The 24,315-nt window shown below is 45.8% G+C and overlaps 2 protein-coding genes across 4 annotated transcripts; both read right to left on the reverse strand.

Annotated features, from left to right (window-relative positions):
• Positions 1 to 2,905: 2,905 nt before the first annotated feature.
• On the reverse strand, positions 2,906 to 10,001 carry CNP (2',3'-cyclic nucleotide 3' phosphodiesterase). 3 transcript variants are annotated; one of them, XM_062595544.1, is made up of 4 exons: positions 9,901 to 10,001; positions 6,867 to 7,536; positions 6,075 to 6,217; positions 2,906 to 5,474 (listed from the first exon to the last, which is right to left on the reverse strand). In XM_062595544.1, the coding sequence occupies exons 1-4, from the start codon at positions 9,991 to 9,993 to the stop codon at positions 5,022 to 5,024; spliced, it is 1,359 nt and encodes a 452-aa protein (XP_062451528.1). In that variant the 5' UTR covers positions 9,994 to 10,001; the 3' UTR covers positions 2,906 to 5,021. The 3 variants fall into 3 exon arrangements, with proteins under 3 accessions (XP_062451528.1, XP_062451529.1, XP_062451526.1); XM_062595545.1 differs by lacking the exon at positions 9,901 to 10,001 and adding an exon at positions 9,709 to 9,778; XM_062595542.1 differs by lacking the exon at positions 9,901 to 10,001 and adding an exon at positions 9,078 to 9,456.
• Positions 10,002 to 10,316: 315 nt separating this feature from the next.
• Positions 10,317 to 22,442, reverse strand: ODAD4 (outer dynein arm docking complex subunit 4). The gene is made up of 12 exons (XM_062595776.1): positions 22,335 to 22,442; positions 22,026 to 22,157; positions 21,585 to 21,738; positions 19,585 to 19,646; positions 18,385 to 18,541; positions 17,109 to 17,333; positions 15,895 to 16,102; positions 14,259 to 14,345; positions 13,581 to 13,777; positions 13,278 to 13,378; positions 12,348 to 12,426; positions 10,317 to 10,639 (listed from the first exon to the last, which is right to left on the reverse strand). Exons 1-12 carry the CDS (start codon positions 22,440 to 22,442, stop codon positions 10,335 to 10,337), a joined length of 1,815 nt encoding a protein of 604 aa, XP_062451760.1. The 3' UTR covers positions 10,317 to 10,334.
• Between the last annotated feature and the right edge of the window lie 1,873 nt (positions 22,443 to 24,315).

Genomic DNA, 24,315 nt, shown 5'->3' on the forward strand with positions numbered 1-24,315 from the left:
CAGATGTGCATTGTTTAAAACATTGCCTTTCACACTGAATAGTCACAGAATGGTGTTGGTGGGTTGTATTTCATATGTAGCCACAGGGAACCTTAATGCTGTTTTATAGCTGCTACCATTTACAGGCCTCCCTGGCTTCCTTTGGCTTGATAGGAGCTACCAGGTGTAGGAATTTGCCCCCCAAATGATTAGTAAGTATCTTAAACTGATGTTATGCCTGTGCTTTTTCTGAAGTTAGATGATGCTCTTCAAACACAAGCATAGGGGGATATACCTGGATCAAGTCTAAGTTAGAGATGCTTTTCCCTTTGACATGACTGCAGGGTACAACATGAACTTGATGGTAAAGCTCCTACTTTTAATGAAAAAAAAGTCTTTCTGGAAGTTGGTCTTGATCATTACTGAAAGGAGTTTTTTGGGGGGGGGGGGCACGACAGCGAGCTTTAATAGTAAACTCAAAAATGTAGCTAAAAATGTCACCAGGCTGTTTGCCATGTGCAGACCCTGCTCCCTTATCAGCCTGGTAAATAGTTATACTCCCTTGACCTGAAATGTCCATGTTGAGCAGCTTTCGATTCATCTTTCTTGCTTGTTCCTCAGACCCCCTGCGGATAGGAGATAGCCTGAAGGGAGAGTTGGTGTGGGTAAAAGGCAGAACAGATTATTGACCGGAGAGGTCTAGCAGACAAGACAAAAGTAATTGCTATTGGACTGTTCAATAACTGAATAATAGAGTAACCGTTGACTTTGTCAATAGAAGATGTAAGCTATAGAAAAACTGTGCATATGGGGAGTTTGGCTGTCAGCAGAGCAACCTGTGTAAAGCTAGGCTAAGCTGTTGTGATTCTGTATAGCATTTGCCAAAAGATAAGGAATTGTTTAACGATTGTGTTCTCCCTCTAAAGTTTCTTTGCTTAATTCATGATACTTGTAATGTTTGAGCTGCTGTAGGGCTAGTTTCACATAGTGAAGTGCAGTTGCATTCATACTAAAATGGAAGGAATTTTATGCTTTGAAAATGAAAACATGCATCAGTAATGCTAGTGTTGGGAGATGCTTGCATGTAAGTTGTCTAGACCACAAAGCCCAGTGTGGTGTGGTTTTATTCTTTTTTTCCTTGTGTAGATTTACTTTTCAAATCTGATGCTCTGTTAGCTCCACCTTTTGCAGGGGAGCTTTGTGTGAGTCTTTTCCAGATATACTAAACCTGGACTTGAAATCGGCTGTAAAGAACATTAAGATGCTTCTGGCTGCCCACTTTGACAGGCATTTCTAATTGTTTCTGCTACACATGCTACATAGGAAGGTACCTGATTTCATTTGTGAACTTGGAAGTTTTGCTATAAAGCTGGATTCTTAGTGTTAAAGGCTTTTGACTGTTTTGTAAATACTTGCATTTATGCAAATTAAGAGGAGGAAAAAAAAAGGTTTAGGGACAACAGTATTAAGTAACCATGGAATATTGCGAGTCCCTTAAAGCTCTTTTTGTATCGGACTAGGATACAGAGTGGAAGCTATTGTGCCGTTCCGTTTCCGATACGGAAACTCACTTGGCGGTTTTGCCCAACCATGAGAGCTGGTTTCTGAGCCAGCCTCGTTGGATGGCCATGCTCAGCCAAATCAGTCTTCAACCAATTGAATGACCAAAGCATTTGGACCACACAGTGGTTTGCTATTCCTTCAAAATTACTTCCTCAGTTTCCGTAAAAACTTAAAAATGTTCACTTATCTTCAAGCGGATGTTTTCGTCCCATTTAAATTTGTGCCTTGTACCCTCCCTTCCCCTTCCTTAGGGAAGAAGACAGCTTATGTATTGCACCTACTTCAGTTTTTCTGAGTAGTGCTAAGGTCCATCTCATTCTGTTATATTAGTGCTATAACCAGTTCTGACAGATGACAAACTTGGTGATAGCAGTTCCATGACCCTCCTTACACCCAGAGGCCATTTGTGCACAGCAGCTACTGTATTCCAGAGTGGATGTCCATATTGTACCTGTTCACCGGGGAAGAAGGACCTGTGCTTGGCTGTGAAAGATAGTATGTAATGCTTTGGCCTTCCTTGACTTCCCCTGGTTTTCCCCACGTGTGCAGAGGAAGGGGCAGGATTATCCCTTCTTCTTTGACTAGCACTAATTAATTTTTCATTTTAGCATAGGTCTGACCTAGGGAGGAAAGCCCTTGTGTGAAGCTTTTTAGGTAGAGTGCCAAGATAGTCTGCAACATGATGTTACTGAACTCCAGCTTTGGTGTTACTGGTGATGGCTCAGGAATGCAGTAGCTCGTTGGGAACTTGTATGCTGCCTCTGGCTGCGTATGCAATTTGACTGTAGTTCTGGCATAGCCAGTATTATGTTGATTACCCCATCTTACTCCCTGCTTTCACTCAATAGCTTGTGCTTCAGAGAAGACTATAGAGTGTGAAGCAATGTTGGGGGGGAGTGCAAAACAGCAAACCGAACACCTTCATTGCATGCATATCTGCTTTGTTGTAAAGACATAAAGGAGTAGTCAAGACAAAAAGCAGACACTGATGTGAAGCCAACTTGGAGAGGATGCTAGACCCTGTGCTATAGTATTTATTTATCTGAATTGAAGACAAATTCTGAACGTTTACCTCAGTGTAAATACTTTTCCATAAGGAGGAATATTTACCTCAGTGTAAATTACCTTTCCATTAGGAGGAAAGGAATATTGCATGGAGCAATCAATATTGCAGATCGCTTTGCCAAACACTTAATCCTCCCTAAGGCAGGCTTCACATTAGTATGAACACTGTTCCTCTTTGGACCCTTACCTTTCTAGGATGTGAACAGTAAAAATGTGAATATTTGTTGTTTACTTCATTAGGCATAATTCATAATGATGTGTTTATATGAAGAATATCACAGACTGAAGCAAAACCATATGCAATTGGTTTACTTTATTATAAACTGTATATGATGTACAAACTAATAAACACTTAAATGATGACAGTCTCACTGTTGTTCTTAAACAGGCAAATGAACAAGATTTTCTAGCTGTGTATTTCGGTGCTGGATGTAATCTGGAGCACTGGGTTATGTTACCAGAACACTGAAAGGAAAGGGGATTCAGCAGGCTCCTACCCTGTAGCAAGAGCTGTCTTCAACTGATGCTTTAAAATACTTCTTATTTCTTTTGATAAAACAAAGCCATATATGATTTTTCTGCCAGGAAAGGCCCAAGCTGAGCATCAGGCAGACGCAACTTTTCTGGTGGCTTCGTCAAATAGTTTCTGATGGGAGCCAGTGACCTTTACTCTGATGAAGGTAAAGGGGGTGGGGGGAGTTTACAAGTTTAGGTTTTTTGGATTTGGGGGATTTTTTTTAAGGTATAATGGGAATTTATTCTGTCATCCATCTTTTTTGAAACAGCAGGAACTCTTTTCCTTTACCAGTAAGCTTGCACAGTGTTTACAAGATTAGCCCTAACGTGCACCTTGCTTTTGTTTTAAATCTGGAGAGAGGAAGTGTTTCTCATGCAGCACTGGGCTGGGTAAACAGTGTTTTCGGTGTGTGCACAGCTACTGGTAAGCTGTATCCATGTGACAGCTCCTTTACAGATATGAACCCAGCACATGCTTTTCAAACACAGTAAGCATTTACATATTAGTACTGGATTAATTTCAATATACCAAACACTGAGCCATAGCATGAGCTTAAACTGTTGTTCTGACCTGAATCCCATTAGTTGAGCTAAGTGTATAATAAGGTAATGACAGTATGTGACCAACTGGCAAACAGTTTCACTAAGCAAAAACATAAGCTTCAGTAAGACAAACTTAACGGAAGTGCTTGAACATTAAACCACCAGCTGGAAAAAAAATTAGATCTGAGCAGACTTAAGTTATGTCATTACAGTACCTCCATTTACTTCCTAAATTACAATGTTACTTCCATCTTAACTTTTAACATTCAACTACATTAGATAAAAGTAGTAAAATCTTGTATGAAGTACAAATCTATACTTCAGACATGATTTTAGTTTCTATAACATAAACGGAAAAGATGCTAGTTCATCTCTTCCATTCCCTGCCAAGGCAGGATTGTTCCCTACAGGATAAGTTCACTGAACCATACTTGGTTCAGCCCAATTTGACGCGTGCTGTGAAAGTGACTGGAGCCATGTTACAGGAACTGAATATATCTCCTGATGCTTAGCTTGTTTCCCTTTCTGTGACTCTTTTAGCCCACAGTAGTTGTCTTTAAGACATCTTCTGGCCACGCACTTTCCTTCTGGCCACCCAGCTGCACATCCCCTTCCACAGCGAAGGAAGCCTTTGCGTGCTAACAGTGAGCATGAAGCTGGGTAGCCCAGGCCTGGGCAGCCACGTGGACGCAAGAGGCTGCCCTCTCCTCGAGGCTTTTGTGTACCCTGATGTCCTTCATAAATCTTTGATCTTGGGGACTAGATGACTAAGAAGTAATTGCCATGCTTGGTAGAAATTACCCATAATTGGGTCTTACTGGTCTTTACCTAGTAATTCAGCTACTAGTATTGCTAGTATTAGTCCCTCAGCTTTAGGAAAGGTGTGGGGGGGATGTTATACAGTTCATGTCACCTGGCTTCACACCAGTTACAGGCTTTGGGCTGCCACTGCTTGATCATATAGTACTGACATATAGTGATCTAACGATTGTGGTTCATAGGGAAGTTATAAAAGACCATGGATCTTCCTCTGAAGGAGCAAACAAGCAGAGCAGTGCAGCTAGGCCTCTCCAAAACTCTTCTACTTAAAAAAGCATTCAGCACTTCAGTCATTGACATTTTTATCTATTTAACTGTTTGGGTCTATTTGACAGTTTTCCTTTGTCTGTCAAGAGTCACTTGTTTTCTTCCTGAGGCCAATAAACTGTCTCCGTGGAGACATACTGGAGTTGGCAAAAGGACTTATTTAGTAAAGGTACGATTATTTCACTTTACAATTTTAAAGGTTACAGGAGTTACTTGCTTTAAAAAATAAACAAATGGTAACAAACAAATAATCTATCCTGCCCATACTATTAGATGATGGTGCAGGAAGTAAAAGCAGAGCCCCGTTTGTTGGTGCTCTGTGTAGGCACAAGTTTTCCTTTACCATAGTAACCCGAGAATATTGCCTTCACATCAATCTTTTTAGAAAGCACAAGCATCCACATTCCATTATTAAAATACAGCAGTTTCCCTCCTCCAATCTCCCCCACATCTTCACCTTTGTTCCCTGCCTTTTCCAGTTTTACGAACTCCAGCAGATCGAGCCCGGTCTGGACTGCTTCTATGCCGCTGGCACAGCCAAGGGTGATGTGCGCCCGGCTGCCTTTTGGAAAGTTGTCTGCAGGCGTTATCTTATCGGTGTCTCCTGGCCACAGCAGCAGCTGCTGCTCGCTCAATTCCACGCGAGCCCCGACAGTTTTTGTTGTGACGAACAGAGCAGAAATGGACAAGGTAAAGCCTTTGCCGTAGGAAGCCTTCACAGCCTGGGGAAAGAGGGAAATAAGCCCAGAACAAAGCTTTAGTGAACCACAAATGGGTGGGATTTCTAGCAGTGTGGTTAGCTTTATTCTCCACATGTTCAGGGTCTTAGCTAATCATGGTAACCCTCACTGTGACAAACTTGTAACAGGGCATACAAGTAGAACTTGGTGGCCTAACATTTCTGCTCCACAATCTGGAGTTGGTTATGTCTGTTTCCTTCATAAATCCCATTATTTAACTGGGTGCTCGGTTAAAGCATGAAATAGTTTAGCTGTAAGTGTAAGCACCTTAATTCATTATCATTCAAATCAAGCTGTTGGGGATGATGCTGGAAGTCAGGGCTGCATTGGGGGTAGGTGTATTTTCTTCAGACTAACAGAAACTAGTCAGTGTCTCTCTCACTTCAGACTTTTCTATTGCACAGGCCACCAGAAAGTGTTGCTATGCTTTAGACACAGATGTTCTCTCTAAAATCACCTCCCACCTCAACATGAAGCTGCGTCCCCAGCCCATTCCCTCAGCTTTGTGGATATACTGCTAGAAAGACGGGAGAGTCTGATGGAGAAAGAGCCGCAGGGAAAAGTCAGAACCCAGACACTAACTTCTTGTTGGGCATATTCCTCAGCTCCAGGTGCTTTTCCAAAATCCATGTATTTTGTGGTGCAGTGTAAGACTCCAGGTGGCCTCTTCACAAAGTAGCTGGTGAGATCTATCTTTATTTTGGGATCTTCAATAGCAGAAGCAACTGCAAATACAGGTAAATAAAAATTTACTACTAAAAGATGACAAACACCCCCCCACGTCACCCCACAAGCCTGAGCCCCATTTCAACTTTCTTCAACTTTGTCCTTAATGTTTCATCTTACTTGCTGCTAGATAAATAAAACTATTCCCTCCTCACCTAGGCTGATAGTGGCTGTAACTAGAAAAACTTCTGTTCCCTCCTCACCTAGGCTAATAGTGGCTGTAACTAGAAAAACTTCTGTTCATCTTTGTGGTTTGTGTTGCAAGAACCACATAAAGGGCAAGATTGTTTCATATTTCCCTTTTCTGTTTTATTCTTCACATTAATTCTCCATAGTCCCCCACAATAACCAGTGGGATGCTCAGCTGCTTTATGTGACACTGCCAGCATCCTACCCCAGCTCCTTACAATATCAGAGGAGCTAAGCAGACTTTTCTTAAGAAAACTGTTTCATTTCTTTTTAACTTACAAGAGCAACTTTGTCAACTGTGAAAATATAGGGACTAGTAAGTATCTTTAAACAGAGTTTTTGTTGTTGCAAACTTTAACGAAAAGTGTCATTTTAGAACAGACTTGGTCAGCTTCTATTTGTTGAATGTTAATGTTTGATCAACAGAGTAAAAACTTGAAAAGATATTTCTATACATACAGTATTTATTCTCCTTTTTGAAGGCTTTAAGACTTCCAAGCTCATCTAAGAAGGCCTGTCCAGCCTTCCTCAGGATCTCTGAGCTTCTTTTACTCAAAAACCACCCAAAATACAAGGGTAGAAATTCTTTTTCCAAGCTTGGTTTCATTTTCTTCAGCTCTTCCACTGACAATTTCCATTGATTCTTTTCCTTGAGCTGCAAGCAATCTATTCTCCACTGTGTTTTTGGCTCTGCCAAGATGACTTTGTACCGGTATTTGTCAGCAATATCAAACAGTTGATCCAGTCGTTCCCTTTCATGGTGAGTGTCGTCCAAAACAATAACACTGATGTCTCGTTTGCAATAGTCAACTAAATCCTCATCAACTTTTGAATATTCTTCAGGAACAGTGCTTCTTATTGCAGGGACAATTTTATAGGTATCGACAGAAATCACCTTACAGGCATCTTTATACCTATCTTGAATAGCCTGGGCAAGAGTGGACTTTCCACTGCCAGGCAAGCCTCTTAAAATAAAAAAGGTTTTAGATTCTTTGACCGTGGAGATGGTATCATCATCATCAAGGAACGGGTATTGCAAGCTTTCAGGCCTTTCTTTTGCTGACTGAGTAGACATTTTTCTAAATATTTTAGGCAGGAATGTGTGACTCTTCTTCGAAAAGCCTCTGTTCTGAAATTTAAGAAGAAAATATTTTGTAGGCCAGCAATCCCAAGAGACAGCATATTTCTATTGCACAACAGTGCGCCGCTCAGACCCTTATCGGGGGGGAGGAAGGCTGTGCTCAGAGGGGTGTCGTCGGCTCTGGGAGTGCATTTGTGCCACCGCTTCCACGTAACCTCAGCTGCTCCGCGTGGCTCAAACCCCTCCCACAGCCGCTGCAGCAGTCGCAGGCGGCACCGTGTTGTCCTGGCACTGGACAGAGGGGAGGAGGCGCAGCGGAGGGGGAGCCCTGCTCCCCTCTCCGGCTCAGGCCTTCGCTAGCCGCTGGCGGCGGCCGCAGCGCTGCCCGAGCTGGAAGTGCAAGGTTTACCGCCACGCGGTAGCAGCGTGCACCCACGAGCTCCCGCAAAGCTGAAGCCAGGCAGGGCAGCTGGAGCGTTAGGATGCTTAAACCGACACTTGTGGTTGCTAGTTTACAAAGAGACCACGTGCCGGGGTAACTCGGCCTGAAAGGGGGAAACGCAACAGTTGCTCACGTTTCTTTCATTCATCCAAAGACTATAAACAGATTTAGGCCTGTTTAGGGTTTCTCTAGTCCTGTAGGAAAGGCTGTTTCAGAGTAAAGCCAGCAAGACTACCTCATGTTAAGAACTGCCTTCTCTTCATGCCTAGGACACTGCACAGCAGCACCTTTGCCCCTCAGAGGTGGGAGTTTCAGGCTGGTCTTGTAATGAAGAACAACTTAAATTGCTTCAGGCAAAAGCAAACCTGCTCTTAGCATTTTTCAAACTGAAAGTTAAACGCATCCAATCAGCACCAAAACAAACGGTCGAGTTCGACACCACGAGACAGCTGGCACTTCCTCCTTCCCCTTTTCTGACCAGATGCAATAACTGGTATCTAAGATTAATTCTCATTAAGATCTAGGATAATCTGAGATTTTATGAAAATGAGGAATTTGTCTAAGGTTCTGCTAGTATCAACAGGGACAACAATTTTGTCAGCCAATACACAAACTCTCCAGCCTCTCTCCCCAGCTGCATCCTTGCTACAGACTAGTCCCAGCTCTGCTGCCAACAACAACATCTTGTTAACAAGACCCAAGCTCTGTACCAGCAGTCAAGAAACCACAGACACGATACTGGAAGAGCGTATTTGTCACTGACCCGAAGATCTATGGGGTTTTCGTATTACATAAATGTTCTGCCCATTGCAGAAAAATATTGCTTGACTCTGCGGGGTGAGGACACTGCATGAAAATGAACTATTTCAACTGATTAACTTATTTGTCTACTTTTCATTCTAGAATTTGGAGGTGGCTTTTTGGTTTTGAGGCACCCTGGCACAAGCCCTGTGCACCAGCGTTGCTTCAGTGTTCACTGTGCAGCAGGCCAGGCCTCTAGCAGGGGACGACTGGCTCCAAGCATGGTCCCCGGGGCACCTGGTGCAGAATTCCTACCCCAAGAGTAGGATCAAAAAAAAAAAAAAAAAAAAAAAAAAAAAAAAAAAAAACAAAAACGAGGAGCAAGCCGGTCTCTTGGGACACCTACGCTGGCTTCCCTGAGGACTCCGGGCTCCCAGGTCATCGCGTAAGAGGACAAGCACTTCAGCTTCCTCTGATCGCCACGGACGAGTGCAAGAAAAGGAGACAGCATGAGACGCCCCAGGGAGCTGCTCCTCCTCAGAGCAGAAGCCTCGTGTTTCCGAAGCGGTCTGGGAGGTCTGGCCCGAGCGCGGACCTGCAGAGCCTCTCGACTCGCTGTTCCTGCGGCCGCCCGGCGAGGCGGCTACGCGTGCCCGGCACAGGCCTGGCCTGCGCCAGCCGAACTGTTTTGCCGGGAGCAGCTGCGGGCGAGCGGCAGTGACTGAGGCCGCTTCTCAGCTGCGTAAACAACAGAACAATAACAGCCCCCCCGGGCCTTTGTTCCGCGGCCAGCTCCCGCTATAATGCTCGCCTTCACGGGCGGCGCGGCCGCGCAGTGGCACCGCGGGGGCGGGAGCGGGGAGCGGGGGCTCCTCGGGCGAACAATCCCCGATTCAGCGCCGCCCGCGGCCCGCGGCGCCCCCGCTTGCCCCGGGCTCCCTCCCGGGGGAAGCTCCAGGCTCTGCCGCGCCGGCCCCGGGCCCCCGCGCTGCCCCCGCGGCGCCGCCGGCTCCCGGCGCTCCCGGCCCCTCCGTTACCCCCTGGGCGCCGCCGGCTCCGGGCGCTGCCGCCGCCGCGTCCCCGCCGCTCCGGGCGCTCCGCGGTGCCGTGCGCTGCCCCGCTGCGCTCCGCTCCGCTCCGCTCCGCCCCGGCCGCTTCCTCCCCGCCAGGAATCAAAACCGAAAGCGGCGCCGCGGCCGCGCTCTCCCCCCGCCTCCCCCGGCGCTCACCATGGTGAGGGCAGCGGCTCCGGGCGGCCGCCGGTGCGGAGCGGCGCGGCAGGGAAGCGGCTCTGGGGCGGGCGCCGCCGCGGGCGCTTTCATAGCGCGGGGCCCCGCGGCCCCGCCCGGGCCCCTCCCCGGGGCCGGAGCTCTGCTGCGCCGGGAGGACCGGGGCACCGGCGCGGGCCGGCAGCGAGCTGCACCTTCACGCCTGGCCGGGAAGCCGGACTCCTTCGGCCACGCAGCTGTGTCTGTGCCGGGGGCTTCCAGCACACCCGTGCAAGCTGGGGGGGAAGAGCATGAAGTCTTCACGCTCCTGGACTCATAGGTAGGCGACACAGCTGCTGTCCAGGCACAGCAAAGGGGAGAGAGCTCTTGCTTGTAAAACCAACATTGCAGCACAAAATTTAATTCTACTGCCTAGCTCCTCAGGAATTGCTACTCTACTCGGATGCGGAGTCGTGCTGCTCTTCATCCTCATCTTCCCTTTCCCCCATGCTAGTCTCCTCTTCTTCTTCTTCTTCTTCATCATAATCATCATCTTCCTCATTGCTCTTGCACTCCTCGTTTTCTTGTTCATTTCCCTCCTCTTTATCATTTCCGTACTCCTCTTCATTGTTCTTCTCAGCATCTTCCTCTTGCTTTTCATTTGTCTGATTCTCAATGCTTTGGTCACTTTCCTCACTTTCCTCTCTCTCTGTGTTCTTCTTGGAGCTGTCTTCTGTGTATTCACTGCTGCAATCATCGTCTGTGGAGGGGTAGGGGACAGGAAAGCAAATTTAAACCAATTTCCAGCACTGAACAATCAATAGGGCACAAAAAAGAAGAAATTCCTGGCCTGCTTCACTAACTACAGTCAGAAAACTCTTCTCTTTATTTTCTTTCTCACAAGACTCCATTTACTGATGATGCAAAAAGCTGAGCTGCATGATCTAAAGTGAATAGAAACCAACCTGGCAGGCACGTCAGTCTGAATTAATCAACTAAGACAAAATAAAGTCCAAGTATAGTGGTTGCAGCGAGCCCTAGGAAAGGTGGAGCTAGAAAAGTGATGGTCCGAGATGGGAGGCTTGCACTTTCCCTTGTTCATTCAAATTACAGCATTTGGCTCAGAAAAGCTTAACAGGATTAACCCTGAGTCCTAAATGTCTGGGGCATGTATGTCTTGAGCAATATACACTGCTCCAGAGCTATCCTTCGCTAACTCTGCTTGCAAGTGCTCCTGCTGCTCAGTAGGTGTGAGCAAATTTGCCCTGTTCCAGCTGAGGAGGAAGCTTTCCTACACTTACAGTGCACAAGAATATGGTGAAGGATGACTCCAGAGCAGGTCTGACTGTACACAGACTTTGTACCCTGCAGGCACAAAGAGGAAACTTGGGAAGTGCTGCCATCTCCTGCTCAGATAGAGCAGGATGGATATAGTCCTGAGAGAGCCCTTAGATGAGCATGGTGATGGAAGTGGAGTTCCAAGAACTTAATTATCCTCTCATTCACCACGAGGATGCTACAGCTACACGGAGTAAGGCCTGCCAGTTGGGACTGCAGAGAGGATACTGTATGTTAGGTCTCACTCTTTGGGGGGGCAGAAGGAGAAGGGGGAAGCTATATATGTTGAGATGAGGAACAGTGTCTGTTTGTTGTGTACCTGTAAATGGTTTATGCTGTCATGCTTCATGCTGTAGATGCTTGGTAGTACGTACTATTGTTTAGATGGCATCATAAAATTACATACATCTATATAATGGGGATTCTAAAAATCCAGCTGAGGTTTTTGAAGGTCTCAGCACTGTTGATCTCCTGTATTCACAGTCATTTTTACAGTCTCATTTTAATGCTGTTTTCCTTCTGACTAGGCCCACTGAGCTGCTTTCAGTGTTTTTAGAAGCAGCTTTTTATATGGATGGCACTGAAGAGTGAAATTAAGCTCATTCCCCGTTACAAGTTAGCAAGGCTTCACTTGCATGAGAGTTGCTATAGGTTATACCAAAGTATCAATATTAAACCCTCACTGCCAAGAAAACTGAAACCACAAGGTGTAACTAGGATATGACCTCACATATAAAATAATTCCTTCTATAGTGTACAAGTAGAGAATGCATGCAGCCCAGAAATTTGGATGCCTGCTATCTGGCAATGTGGCAGTTGCTTTATTGTCACCCGAAGTGCAAGCCTGTTCTCTGGACAATACAGTAACATGCCGTGTCCTCATCTGTATTTTCACTGCAAGAACACCATGCTGAAAACAGTAGTTTTATGATGCACAGAAAATTAAAGAAACCTGAGCTGGATGGACCTCAGGCCCTCAAGCACTGACTGCAGCAAACTTGAGTGATAGGTATGCAGTCATTTTATTGAAAGTATCAGGAGATTTGTTCCCATGTTTCAGTCGGTGCCCCAGAAAAGGGAAGTGGGGAGTTGTTAGTTGTATGTGGTGCAGAGGTCTAGATAACAACTACCTTTAGAAGAATCAGCTGTCATTTCTCTTTCTCCTTCTTTCAACTCTTTGATGAAGCTTTTGCTCACGTCATCTAAGGCCTGAAAGTGATATGGCTCATTAATAAGACTTTAGAAATACAGTTAAAGTTTGGTTTCTTTTTATTTCTGCTATCATTGCTTGCTCCTTCACTATCCTAAACTCTCTGCAGCAATGTGCTTCATTTATCCCTGCAAGAATTATTAATATCTGTTAGTATCCCTTATCAAATGTCTCCTCCTCTGAAAATTCTCTCACACACACACAATCATTTTTCTTCATGCAGGAGAGTAGGTTTGGTTTGAGCTTCGGACACCCATGAGGCATCCCCAAACAGGTATGTTTTTATGCAGCAAATTGTGATTGAGGTGCCTGATGAGCCTAGTGCTGTCTGAGCTAGGCAGGAGGATCACACACAACGCACTGGCAGACCAATGAAGACAGACTGCTGTAACATGCAGACTGTTTTATGCTTGGGACACTGGCTGTGCCCTAGATGTTGTTCCATGGTCTGATGCAAAGTGGTTTCTCTGGGGCATTTTGCAGAGGTCATAAAAGGGTGAGACGTGCTCAACCCTACATTCCAGTTGTTAGCAACTGAACACAAAGGAGACACCACTGTATTCTGAGCATGAAAATCTTGCCCCAAGGAGGCCAAAAGAAAATTTTCCCTTGACCCGAACAGGGCCAGGACTTCTTCCTCTGTATGTTGTACTGGTTCACAAACAGGGATTATATCTTCCAAGATGGAAGGCTTCATATCTTTCATTATGTAAACTACTTCAGAGAATGTATTCTAATGCTATAACTGTCTAATGACATTTTCTCTGTCCTCATGACATTAGAACAATAGTTACAGCTAACTTGTTGATGCTTCCCCAAACTTTTCTCCTTGTTGCAACGTGCCACTTACAATAATGATGGCCTGTTGAGCCTCATCATTGTGAATAAGCTTTGCCTTCTCAAGTGCTTTTTCAAAGTTGATGATTGCAGCCTGGTAATCCTTTAATTTTACTGTAACAAACAAACAAAAACATCTGTTTTAACCCAAGATCACAAATGAAAGAAAAACAACAGGTTAATTAAGCAAATCTACCATGAAAAGTTTTATCTGAATAATTGCTTTGGTTGTTAAATCATGGAGTTGCTCTCATTAAGATGGTTAACAGAGTGGCTGTCTCCATCCTTAAGGTGAAATTTGTACTAACATCTTTACCTTGTGCTTGTGCCACCAGTACACTAGCATTGAGTTGCCACTCAACATCTCCCTCCTCATCTGCTGACTGTAGGGACTTCTCTCCATAATTCTGGGCTTCTTCAGCTTTATTCAGTTCAAGGTAACATCGGCCAATTTCATGGAACAACCAGGTCTTCTCCAGGCTGGATTTTGCCATTGGAATCTTCTCCTCCCAACTTTAAGAAGAAAGACATTTACTGAATTTCAATGAGTGCTATTATAATTTAAGTTATAATTTCAACCATTGGTTCTATAAACAAAAGGTTCCAGATGCTGTTATTATGAAAAGTTGTTCTATACTGAGATCTGCTAAGTATTTAGAAAAAGACCAAGTAGTAAAATCTGGAGAACTCCAGATTGATGATGGATTTTTAAGGCTGTTGCTGTCTATATTGCTGGTTGGGACAAAGGTGCAATCAATACTCCTGAGTACCAAAATCTGTTCAGTCAATAAGCACCAGAAGCATCTGGTGCTGTCAGTGATCTGTGTACAGTGAGAGGTACACCTCAGCTGAGTTCCTGGCAGAAGGCATGTATTCTACAACTGGCTTTCTCAGTCACCCTTGCTTGCAGTGTATTTAAACAACCTGAAAAGAGAGCATCTATTTAATTCTAAATAAAACCTTATTCTTTTTTTCTGTTACTAAGTTTACATACGTGTCAATAGCTTGCTGGAATTTGCCGATTCTGGCATAAACTCTGCCGATGTTATCAAGCGCTCTGGATATGGCATCCGGCAGATTGCTGCATTGAAAAGAAAAAGAAATTATAGTAGCTAAAGTAGTCTTGTGCCTGATACAGTCCGCATTTTCTTCAGCCCTATATATTTTCTTTGGTGATCAACCTGACAGCAGGATAAGGTTGAGGAGCAGAGTTAAAGGACCAACATCAAAGTCATAAAATCAAGGTACATTTTTGCTTTTTTATCTACAGCTGTTGTAACTGAAGCCCTGTAAGACACAGGGAAAAATGGTTTAGTTTTGTCACTTTTACTTCTTCATGTAAAGCTGGCAGCACTTTGTGAGTCTTTTCCACTACTCTCTGTTTCAACTTTCCTTTTTTGCCGTGTGGATCTTTCACATTTCCCATGGAAGAACCCTGTCAGCTGCTAGGTCTCTAGCACTAATAGTTGATGCCTGTCCAAGGAGAAAGTGAAAGAACAAAGTGTCTGCAGGGTGTTCACATCAACAGATTCCTTGTAACAGACCATGCTCCCAGTGCTCTGAATGAGCTTTTCCTCTATGCTAACGGCAGCTCCTTTTAGAATAATGTAGCCTGCAGAATTTAAAGTTTTTTCTTATTTAGTCCTCATTCTCATGTTTGGAAGTGGACTGTTTTAACTACCCTCACCTTACAAATAAAAAAGCTGATGAAAGGAGAGAATCAATGCATTGCTGTGGGCTATGGGAGCCAACAGAACGTCTCCTCTTGCTCTTCCTGAACTCTAGCCACCAGAGGGCGATCCCCCCCCCCCCACAGTAATTGCTGCAATTGTCTTCTAAATACAACCTTCAGTCAGTTTGAAAAAGTAGTAAAATTATGCATCTCTTTCCTGCCTCTCCACTGCTAATTCTTAACTTTGATTGGCATGGAGAGTGGGGAGTGAAGATCACCAGGAAGGAGGTAGAAGTGTCTTTAAACAACAGTAAAAAATAAACCATTTGTCATTTGTGAAAATGATAAACAATAACCCAGTTACATTTTAACAGCCCTATGCAATATCAGTAAGAATAAAAACAAAATAACATAATTTCAAGCAACTATTCAGTGTTTTCTGATGTGCATTGAAAAATTAGATTACTAATCTAATCTGCTCCATTCTGTTTTAGCTGAAAGGCTACAGCAAATTTTCTGTATGAGCAGGTAGCTCATGCCTCTTAGATAAATATTTCATGTATACCATCATGGTTTGAATGCAAATGACTTTAGGAAAAAGTTGTATAAGAATCAGAGCCTGACCTTTCTGAGAAGGAAGTGCAGACTAGAGGTTATAAGTGCTGAGTCTGAGATTTGTGTTCTTTTTTTTTTTTTTTTTTTTTTGCTTTGTTTAAACACAGATTTTGGTGTGTCATGTGGGCCAGGTCCTTTAACAATCTGCTTCAGTTTTCTTATTTTTAAACAGTAAGGATAATAAGTCACTAGAGACCATGACACTTTGGCAGCATCTGAATGCAATGCCCTGTTAAATCTCCGGGCGGTAGTTACATTATCTGATGCTAAAACATCTGAATGGAGGTACTTTCCTCGTCACACTGGATCTTTTCCCCATGCATTGGAGCTTCTCAGCACTTACTTCTGCCTGGCAAATTCCAGATCAGTTTTGTGGCTTTGCAAAGCTGCATCCATCTGGCCCATCTCTATCTGAGCATTCCCAATGCAGTTATGGAGGTTTCCAATCAGTTCATTCTTGTTGGGAACTTCGTCATCTGACCATCCTTTTATTGTCTTTAGCACATGCTCAGCTTTCTTACAGCTTTCTTCTGGGGAGCCACCAGTCAGCACTAGAGATAAAGAGCAAAGTTTGGTGCTAGTGTGTGGACACAGCAATATTTGGGAAGCAAGAATAAGAGCAGTTGTGTAGGCCTCTGAAACAGCTTGGGAAGGGTTACTGCTCTTGGTTCTTCATGTATCACCTACACTCTCCCCATCAGTCTCCAGTAAATGTGCCCCTGGGAGACAGTACTTCATTTCCCACTGCTAGCAGTCACTTTCATCACAGCAAGTGATAGAGCACTCTGGTAGCACTTCACATTTGGTAAAGAAAAATAAATGAGACAATGTCCATTGCCTGAAAATCAGCTGAAAGCATGTAGTCATTCTAGCAGGGAAACCTGGTCTTGAAGATGAAGTACTAGCTACAATACTTAGGTTTTTATCTCCTAAATTAGTCCCTTACCCTCTCCTGGTGAGCTGTTGATTGCATCCAGTTGGTTACAGTGCTCTGGGGATTAGACTGCAGGATGGTTTTGTCATTGTCTGCACCAAGCTGTTGTAACTGAAATTAACTAAATGGCAGTAATGTCTGAGTTTTTCTCTCCTGGGTTATAAAACATGGAGCCCGAAGAGAAAGAGAACAGAGGTAGAACTGAATTACTCCTTCCTTCTAGACCACTGTTCTTCAGATTCTTCATTTTTCTGCAGTGGTATTTTTCGGCTACAGAAATGATTAACTCCAGTACCCTATATTCTCTCAGTAAAACAACTTCTAATTACCAGACCGGCCAGGGGCACTTGCTAAGCATGCAGCAGTGGCCTACTTAGCTTTGTGTTGTTCTGAAAAACAGTTAGCAAGGCCTCAAGTACAGAAGAAGTTAAATAAATAAATAAAGTATTGGATTCTCTTCCTCAAAGTATTGCTTTGGGAAAGGGGAAGAATGTAAAAACAAATACTTTCAAAATCTGCCTGGTACTGTTTGTTAATAATTGCACTGTTGTCTGTAATTACTACAGCAAATAACTGTATATGCCAATCATCATTTTCTTACTACCTCCAGTGAGGACACGTACACATGTCAATGTCTTCCATACTCTTCACAATATATCTGGCAACCTCAGTTGGTTTTCGTTTCTTGTCTCGGATCCACCTTTGCTGCCTGAGCTTGCGCTCTCTCACTCGGGCATAAATAGGCTTCTGCTGCTGCCAGAATTCTGTACGTGTGTCCAGGTAGGTAATGCCACTCAAAACTAGGTCCTTTACTTTGATCCCTTCCTTTGTGGTGCTCTTCATCAAGTCTGAAAATAAGATGGTAGAACTCAGGAAAGGATTAATGTCTGCGATGAATGAAGTTGCAGTTCAGTGGAGGGGGAGTGCCTGTGAATGTTTGTGTATTACGATAGAGAGCCCCAGAAACTCCGTTCCTCAGAACCAATGTGGTTTTGGGAGAGAGGTTGGAGAAAGTTTCTCCTATGGTTTCCCATCCATGTATGTTTTAGTGAGCTGGAGCTGTGCTTCCCAGCCCCTAGAGTTGCTGCCTTTCCTGCTGACAGAATCAAGAAGAGGCCTACTTAATGGGAGTCAGCTGTGGTAAGTGAGAACCTCTCCTCCAGGACAAAACAACTGCATGGGGAACTGCTTCCCTGGCAGACTCATTTGTACTTAAATTGCATTTCAAAGCAAGAAAGTATTGTGGATTAGATTGAAATATGGAAATTGAGAGGGCTTTTGCATGCTTGGAAAATAGGTAGCCCACATATGGTATTATTGTCATTAATAATATAAAAGCTGCCAATAGACTAGATTCTTAATTATTCTTCTGTTACTGGGTAAACAGTTTCCTAGAAAAATGACTACATGGGGATCACCTCTGCAGCTAGTTCTAAAATATGATACTTCTGCTAACCCTGCATTTTGATCTTAACAGCATTTATAATGAAACTGTGAATAAGTATAATCTATTAGCAGTGTCTTGCACTTAATATGAATCTTAGTGTATTTTATCATTACGCAAAAAAATGAAATAATTTTTAATTATAAAGTTTCTGCTTTTGATTTCATCAGCACAGATTACTTCTAGTTGATTTGTTGCTAAACTGTTCGTTAGAAAAACCTGCTATTTCATTAGGAAGGAAACATGTTCACACACAGTTATGAATATTGGATCTGGCTCAAAATCACCTGTACTCTCCAGACATCTACCTCTCTCCAGACCACTGCATACATTATGTGATATGTAAGCTGTGATGGAAATAGGGAAGAATAGTCATAGGGATATAAAAGAAGGAAGAAAAAGAAAGGAAGAAACTGCATAGAAAGAACATTTAGTTAAATATATTGTAGAAAGACCTTCATCCTTGAGCAGTTTTTCTAGATAAACCTTGTCAGCATAAAGCTCTCCGAGAAGCTGTCGCTCTATTTGTGGATTCCTAACACGCTCCTGTTTGCTTGTCCGCTTTTGATCCTTGGTCAGTTTGACTTGGACTTTCTGTTTTGCTTTTTTGCTCTATAGAAATAAATAAAAAAAAAATCAAGTAAGTCAAGGGAGATAAGCAGGGAACATTAAAATTTGGAGGAAAGGCCTGGCTTTTAGAATTCTGTTTACACTCTGTATAGGTCAAATTATTTTTTAAGTAAAAGCAAGAAGTCAGACGTGTGTCCCACCAATTGCTTTAGTCGTAAGCAATTGAAATTTTGAACCCAAACATGTTCCCTCTCCTCCAAGAACAGGAGGGGGCATTAGAGCAAGAGCACCACTGTCTTAGTACAGTGTCTTGTACTGTTTCAGAGGGCTTTCTGGCCAGTGCTGTGGAAGCACATTAGGTTTGTGGGATAGGCAGGTCTAGCTTTCCTCAGTCAAAGAAAAGGAGGTTTTAACAGCCAGGGCTTCTGAGAGTATTTCTAAAGTTTCATACCCCAAATCCTAGCAATTGCAGTGCTTATCTTTAGTCCTCTTTGTACAAATTACTCTAACCACTGGGTACCCAAAATTCCAGCTGAAAAAATGGATGAGCATTCACTGCACTGACTTCAAAGGAAGATGTGTGTGCTTGGCATCTCAGAGGAACAAGGCACTACTTCAGGAGACCACCTCAAAATTAAGCAATTGAGAAAGTGCCCACTATCAAAAATGTGAACCTTAAACATCTGGTAAAACCAAAGTAAATACTATAGTTAAATGTACCCTGGCTCCAACCTCAGTGCTGTTACTTATTACCTTTTGCTGGGTGATCTCCCTTTAGAAACAACAGTCAGGCTGGTAAAGAAATTTCAAATTAGGCTCTGTTTCTCCTTGGTTGCTCTTCCCTGCCCTTCTGCTTTCTCCTTTCTATTTTTTGTAGCTTGAGCCAAAATTCCATTAAAAGCAGGTGTGTAAATACTCTCATAAAGGATCAGCATGCTCCTTATGCTCAGAATGCTTCACTAGACCAGTCATATCCCCATCCATGTTGCTACAGAAACTATTAATCCTGTAGTGCCTATTTGCAGAAGGCATTAGCATTATAATAACTCTGGTTAGCTTCCAAAGAAAGAGCTCTTCCACTATACCTCTGCCTGCCTGCTTAAAAAGCAGAGGTCCTCTTTATTCTCCAGTTTAACTGAGGATGGACCTGCAAATACAGAGAATGTATTTGTTAGTGTTCAAGAACTGCAATACAGAGCTCTAGAAGTCAAAATGGTTGTAAATGTGCCAGACCTATATTATCCTGCTTCAAATAAAGCTAACTCTTTCATTTGAAATATGTGGTTGTATGTTCTTTAAGCAGGGATTACAGCTCATAAATGCTGATCTTCTCTAGATTTTAATTATTATTTTCACATGGCACCGGGGGCTCCGATCACAGATCAGAATTCTGACATAGACATATGCTACATCCTGTGTGGAGGCATTAACAAAAGGCTGGCATGTTCTTCTAAGGGATCAAAGCTAAAATTTAAAATGAGGAAAAAACCTCATAAGGATCTTCAGCAATGCAGAGAAGTATTTTAAAGTGTTTAGGCACTGATACAATGGCAAAAATCCCATTTCATTTTCATTGTGACATCCATTTCTGCTATTCAGAATCCATTCTGGCAATGTAGGAACAGTGAAAAACATTTCTTTATCTTGGCCTGGTCAGAAGGAAGAAAGGAGCTTCAAATGCTGTTGTAGAAGTATTTCTTCCAGCAAGGCAACTGGGACAACATAAGCTATGTGAGTACATGCATATCAGGGAAGGCAGGTGTTTTTGTATCTGCCAAGCAAAACAGATTTAGTAAAGCGGTTTGGGGGATGTGCCCTATTAACGTATGTGCATTTCCCAACTATTTAAACATCCAGATCAAATGACAACATGTTTCTTTGTCCTTTTTTCCCCCCTGCATCTAGGAGATATAGCTTGATTTAAAATGGCTTGTTTTTCATCTGTTCACTTGTTTACTGCCCAGATGCTCAAAGTACCTAGCTCTATATCAAGCACAGCAAGCATTTTAACTGAGAATTGCAATGATATCTAGATACTTGGATTAAGCTAAGAAAGCAGCAGCAATGGAGGAAAGAAAGCCTGATTTGGCTCCTTCCCTATTTGTCTTCCAAATGAACATCACATGCAAAAAAAAAGCTTCAGGCTTTGATGCAGCTGTGACATGAAGTTAATCTGTTGCACTGGAGGTGGACTGAAATTTTGAAACAGAGTGAGGCACCTAAATATCTTAAGGATCACTACCTACATGTATGGGTGTGCAGGCAGGGTGTGTCTTGGCTCTGTGAATGGATAGGCTGTAAGGGGATCCACTTGAGCAGTTTCTAACTAGCCTGGCAGGTTTTACAGTGGCCTTGCGAGCTGCTCTGTGCAGGTTGCTCTGTGCATATAATAAAGCCATTTGTGTAAGGTGGCAGCCCCATCTGAGGTGTGTCCATGTGCCCAAGAGCGGGTGCACATCATGTCCACACTTGTCTGCATGTGAGAAAGCATTGCTGAGAGGAAAACTAAGGGAAAAGGGACAAGGTTTTGCTTTGCTTTGAACGTCATCAGGTCCTTGGCCTTTCCTCTCTCCTGCAGGACAGAGTTCTATGATCTAAGCCAGAAATTATGAAAGCAGTGCTCCATTGCAATAGTCAACAGTTTCACTGGTCTTATGCAGTGTAAACTGGAGGAAGATCAGGATCTCAGAATGGTCAGTCTCAGGTGGCAAGGCAAATTTCATTAAGAAGTTTTAATATGGGGATAAAGATCTCAAAATGGATTCTGTAATTACTAATACAGAAGGCAGAAAAATGAGTATGGTAGTAAGTAGATGTGCTGCTTTCTTCTATAGTACCTAGAGTATTTTCAAGGTGACTTTAGAAATATTAGTAATCAAAATATAATAATCAAAATTGTGCCAAAGTCATAATTTACTTTCATAACTGAAGTTATTAGATACACTTATATGAATAGGCATTCAGCCCCTCTAAAAAAAAACCCAAACCAGGAACAGGGCTGTGCCATTTTTGGTGTGTACATGTCATCAGCTATCAAATGGACAGCTTCTGGCTATGCTTATAAGCTCCATGAAATACATCTTACTTCCAATGCAGTTAACAATTGCCTCCTGGGATTTCTGGATACCCAGTCTGAATTTCTGTAGTTCTGGACGTAGTCTGTAGCCTCGATGATAGAACACTAATGCAAATTCAAAGTCACCCATGGTATATAGAGTCTCAGCTTTTTGATAAAGTCCCTGAAATGACATTTAAAAAAAGACATTGGAAACTTCATTACATTTCTTGCTCGGCAGAAGTGAGAGCCCTGTGCCCTCTCAACGTGCATACAGTAAAGTCCAATCCTGAAATTCTTGCCGAGATGACTAACCACCTCCACCTCCCTGGGAGCACTAAGGTAAGTGTGCAGGATGAGGCCCCTCTTGCTTTTCAAGTCAGCTGTTTCCCCAGAATGCTCAGATTTTCACACAGATAAAAAACTTGTCCTTAGACACCCCAGGCTCTCTTATCCCTTCATGCTGTTTACCTTGGAGAATGTTTTGTCGTTTTGGAGCGAAGCTTCTGCATCTTTGAGGGAATTTTCTGTGTCTCCAAGTTTAAGGTAACATTTTGAGCGGGCAACTAGGCAGTGCTTGTCGCCTGGTCGTAGCTGCAGCGCCTGGAATGCAGGGGACATGGATGCGCGGTCGGGAAGCACGTAAGCACACGCATTTGATGCAACCTGCTCCAAGCCTACACGGATCCCGATGCCACCTCGTGATGCCTCCTCCCCAGCCCGCGTCCCCTCGTGGTCGCGCCCTCCCGCCCGCCGCCGTCCCCTGCGCAGGCCCCTCACGTTGGTGAAGCAAGGCAGCGCCTTGTCGTGCTCGCCCCGCCGGACCAGCAGCGTCCCCTCGGCCACGAAGCTGGGGAAGGTGCCGGCCGGCACCTCCGCCTCCGCCATCGGCCCGGCCCGGCCCGGCCCGGCCCGGCCCGGCCCGGCCCGCCGCGCCGCCGCTGCCTGGCAACGGCTGCCTGGCAACGGCTGCCTGGCAACGGCTGCCTGGCAACGGCCGGCTTCCGGCGCGGCGGCCCCGCCCACGGCCGTGTCGTCACCGCCTCGCCCCGCCCCGCCGCCGTTTCGGCGCCCCCTGGCGCCGCGGTGCGGCCACCGCCCCGCGGACCGTCCTGCCCCACGTCCCCCCCGGACGGTGTGCTTTGGGACCGTCCTGCCCCACGTCCCCCCCGGACGGTGTGCTTTGGGACCGTCCTGCCCCACGTCCCCCGGACGGTGTGCTTTGGGACCGTCCTGCCCCACGTCCCCCCCGGACGGTGTGCTTTGGGGGCCGTCCTGCCCCACGTCCCCCCCGGACGGTGTGCTTTGGGACCGTCCTGCCCCACGTCCCCCCCGGACGGTGTGCTTTGGGGACCGTCCTGCCCCACATCCCCCCCAGACGGTGTGCTTTGGGACCGTCCTGCCCCACATCCCCCCCAGACGGTGTGCTTTGGGACCGTCCTGCCCCACGTCCCCCAGACGGTGTGCTTTGGGACCGTCCTGCCCCACGTCCCCCGGACGGTGTGCTTTGGGACCGTCCTGCCCCACATCCCCCCCAGACGGTGTGCTTTGGGACCGTCCTGCCCCACGTCCCCCAGACGGTGTGCTTTGGGGGCCGTCCTGCCCCACATCCCCCCCAGACGGTGTGCTTTGGGACCGTCCTGCCCCACGTCCCCCCCGGACGGTGTGCTTTGGGACCGTCCTGCCCCACGTCCCCCCCGGACGGTGTGCTTTGGGGACCGTCCTGCCCCACGTCCCCCCCGGACGGTGTGCTTTGGGACCGTCCTGCCCCACGTCCCCCCCGGACGGTGTGCTTTGGGACCGTCCTGCCCCACGTCCCCCCCGGACGGTGTGCTTTGGGACCGTCCTGCCCCACGTCCCCCGGACGGTGTGCTTTGGGACCGTCCTGCCCCACGTCCCCCCCGGACGGTGTGCTTTGGGACCGTCCTGCCCCACGTCCCCCCCGGACGGTGTGCTTTGGGACCGTCCTGCCCCACGTCCCCCCCAGACGGTGTGCTTTGGGACCGTCCTGCCCCACGTCCCCCCCAGACGGTGTGCTTTGGGACCGTCCTGCCCCACATCCCCCAGACGGTGTGCTTTGGGACCGTCCTGCCCCACGTCCCCCCCAGACGGTGTGCTTTGGGACCGTCCTGCCCCACATCCCCCAGACGGTGTGCTTTGGGACCGTCCTGCCCCACGCCCCCTAGACGGTGTGCTTTGGGGACCGTCCTGTCCCACGTCCCCCTAGACGGTGTGCTTTGGGACCGTCCTGCCCCACGTCCCCCCCGGACGGTGTGCTTTGGGGACCGTCCTGCCCCACGTCCCCCAGATGGTGTGCTTTGGGACCGTCCTGCCCCACGTCCCCCTAGACGGTGTGCTTTGGGGACCGTCCTGCCCCACGTCCCCCCCAGACGGTGTGCTTTGGGGACCGTCCTGCCCCACGTCCCCCGGACGGTGTGCTTTGGGACCGTCCTGCCCCACGTCCCCCGGACGGTGTGCTTTGGGGACCGTCCTGCCCCACGTCCCCCGGACGGTGTGCTTTGGGACCATCCTGCCCCACATCCCCCCCAGACGGTGTGCTTTGGGACCGTCCTGCCCCACGTCCCCCGGACGGTGTGCTTTGGGAACCGTCCTGCCCCACGCCCCCTAGACAGCGTGGCCTGGGCACCGTCCTGCCCCACATCCCCCAGTGTGCTTTGGGGGCCGTCCGCTTGGCTCACGTAAGCTGAACCGGGATTGCTGTTTCCTCCGAACGTTGGTAAATAGACGTCTTGCTGCATTT

This window comes from Rhea pennata, chromosome 26 (assembly GCF_028389875.1).
Source record: "Rhea pennata isolate bPtePen1 chromosome 26, bPtePen1.pri, whole genome shotgun sequence".
Taxonomy (NCBI): Eukaryota; Metazoa; Chordata; class Aves; order Rheiformes; family Rheidae; genus Rhea; species Rhea pennata.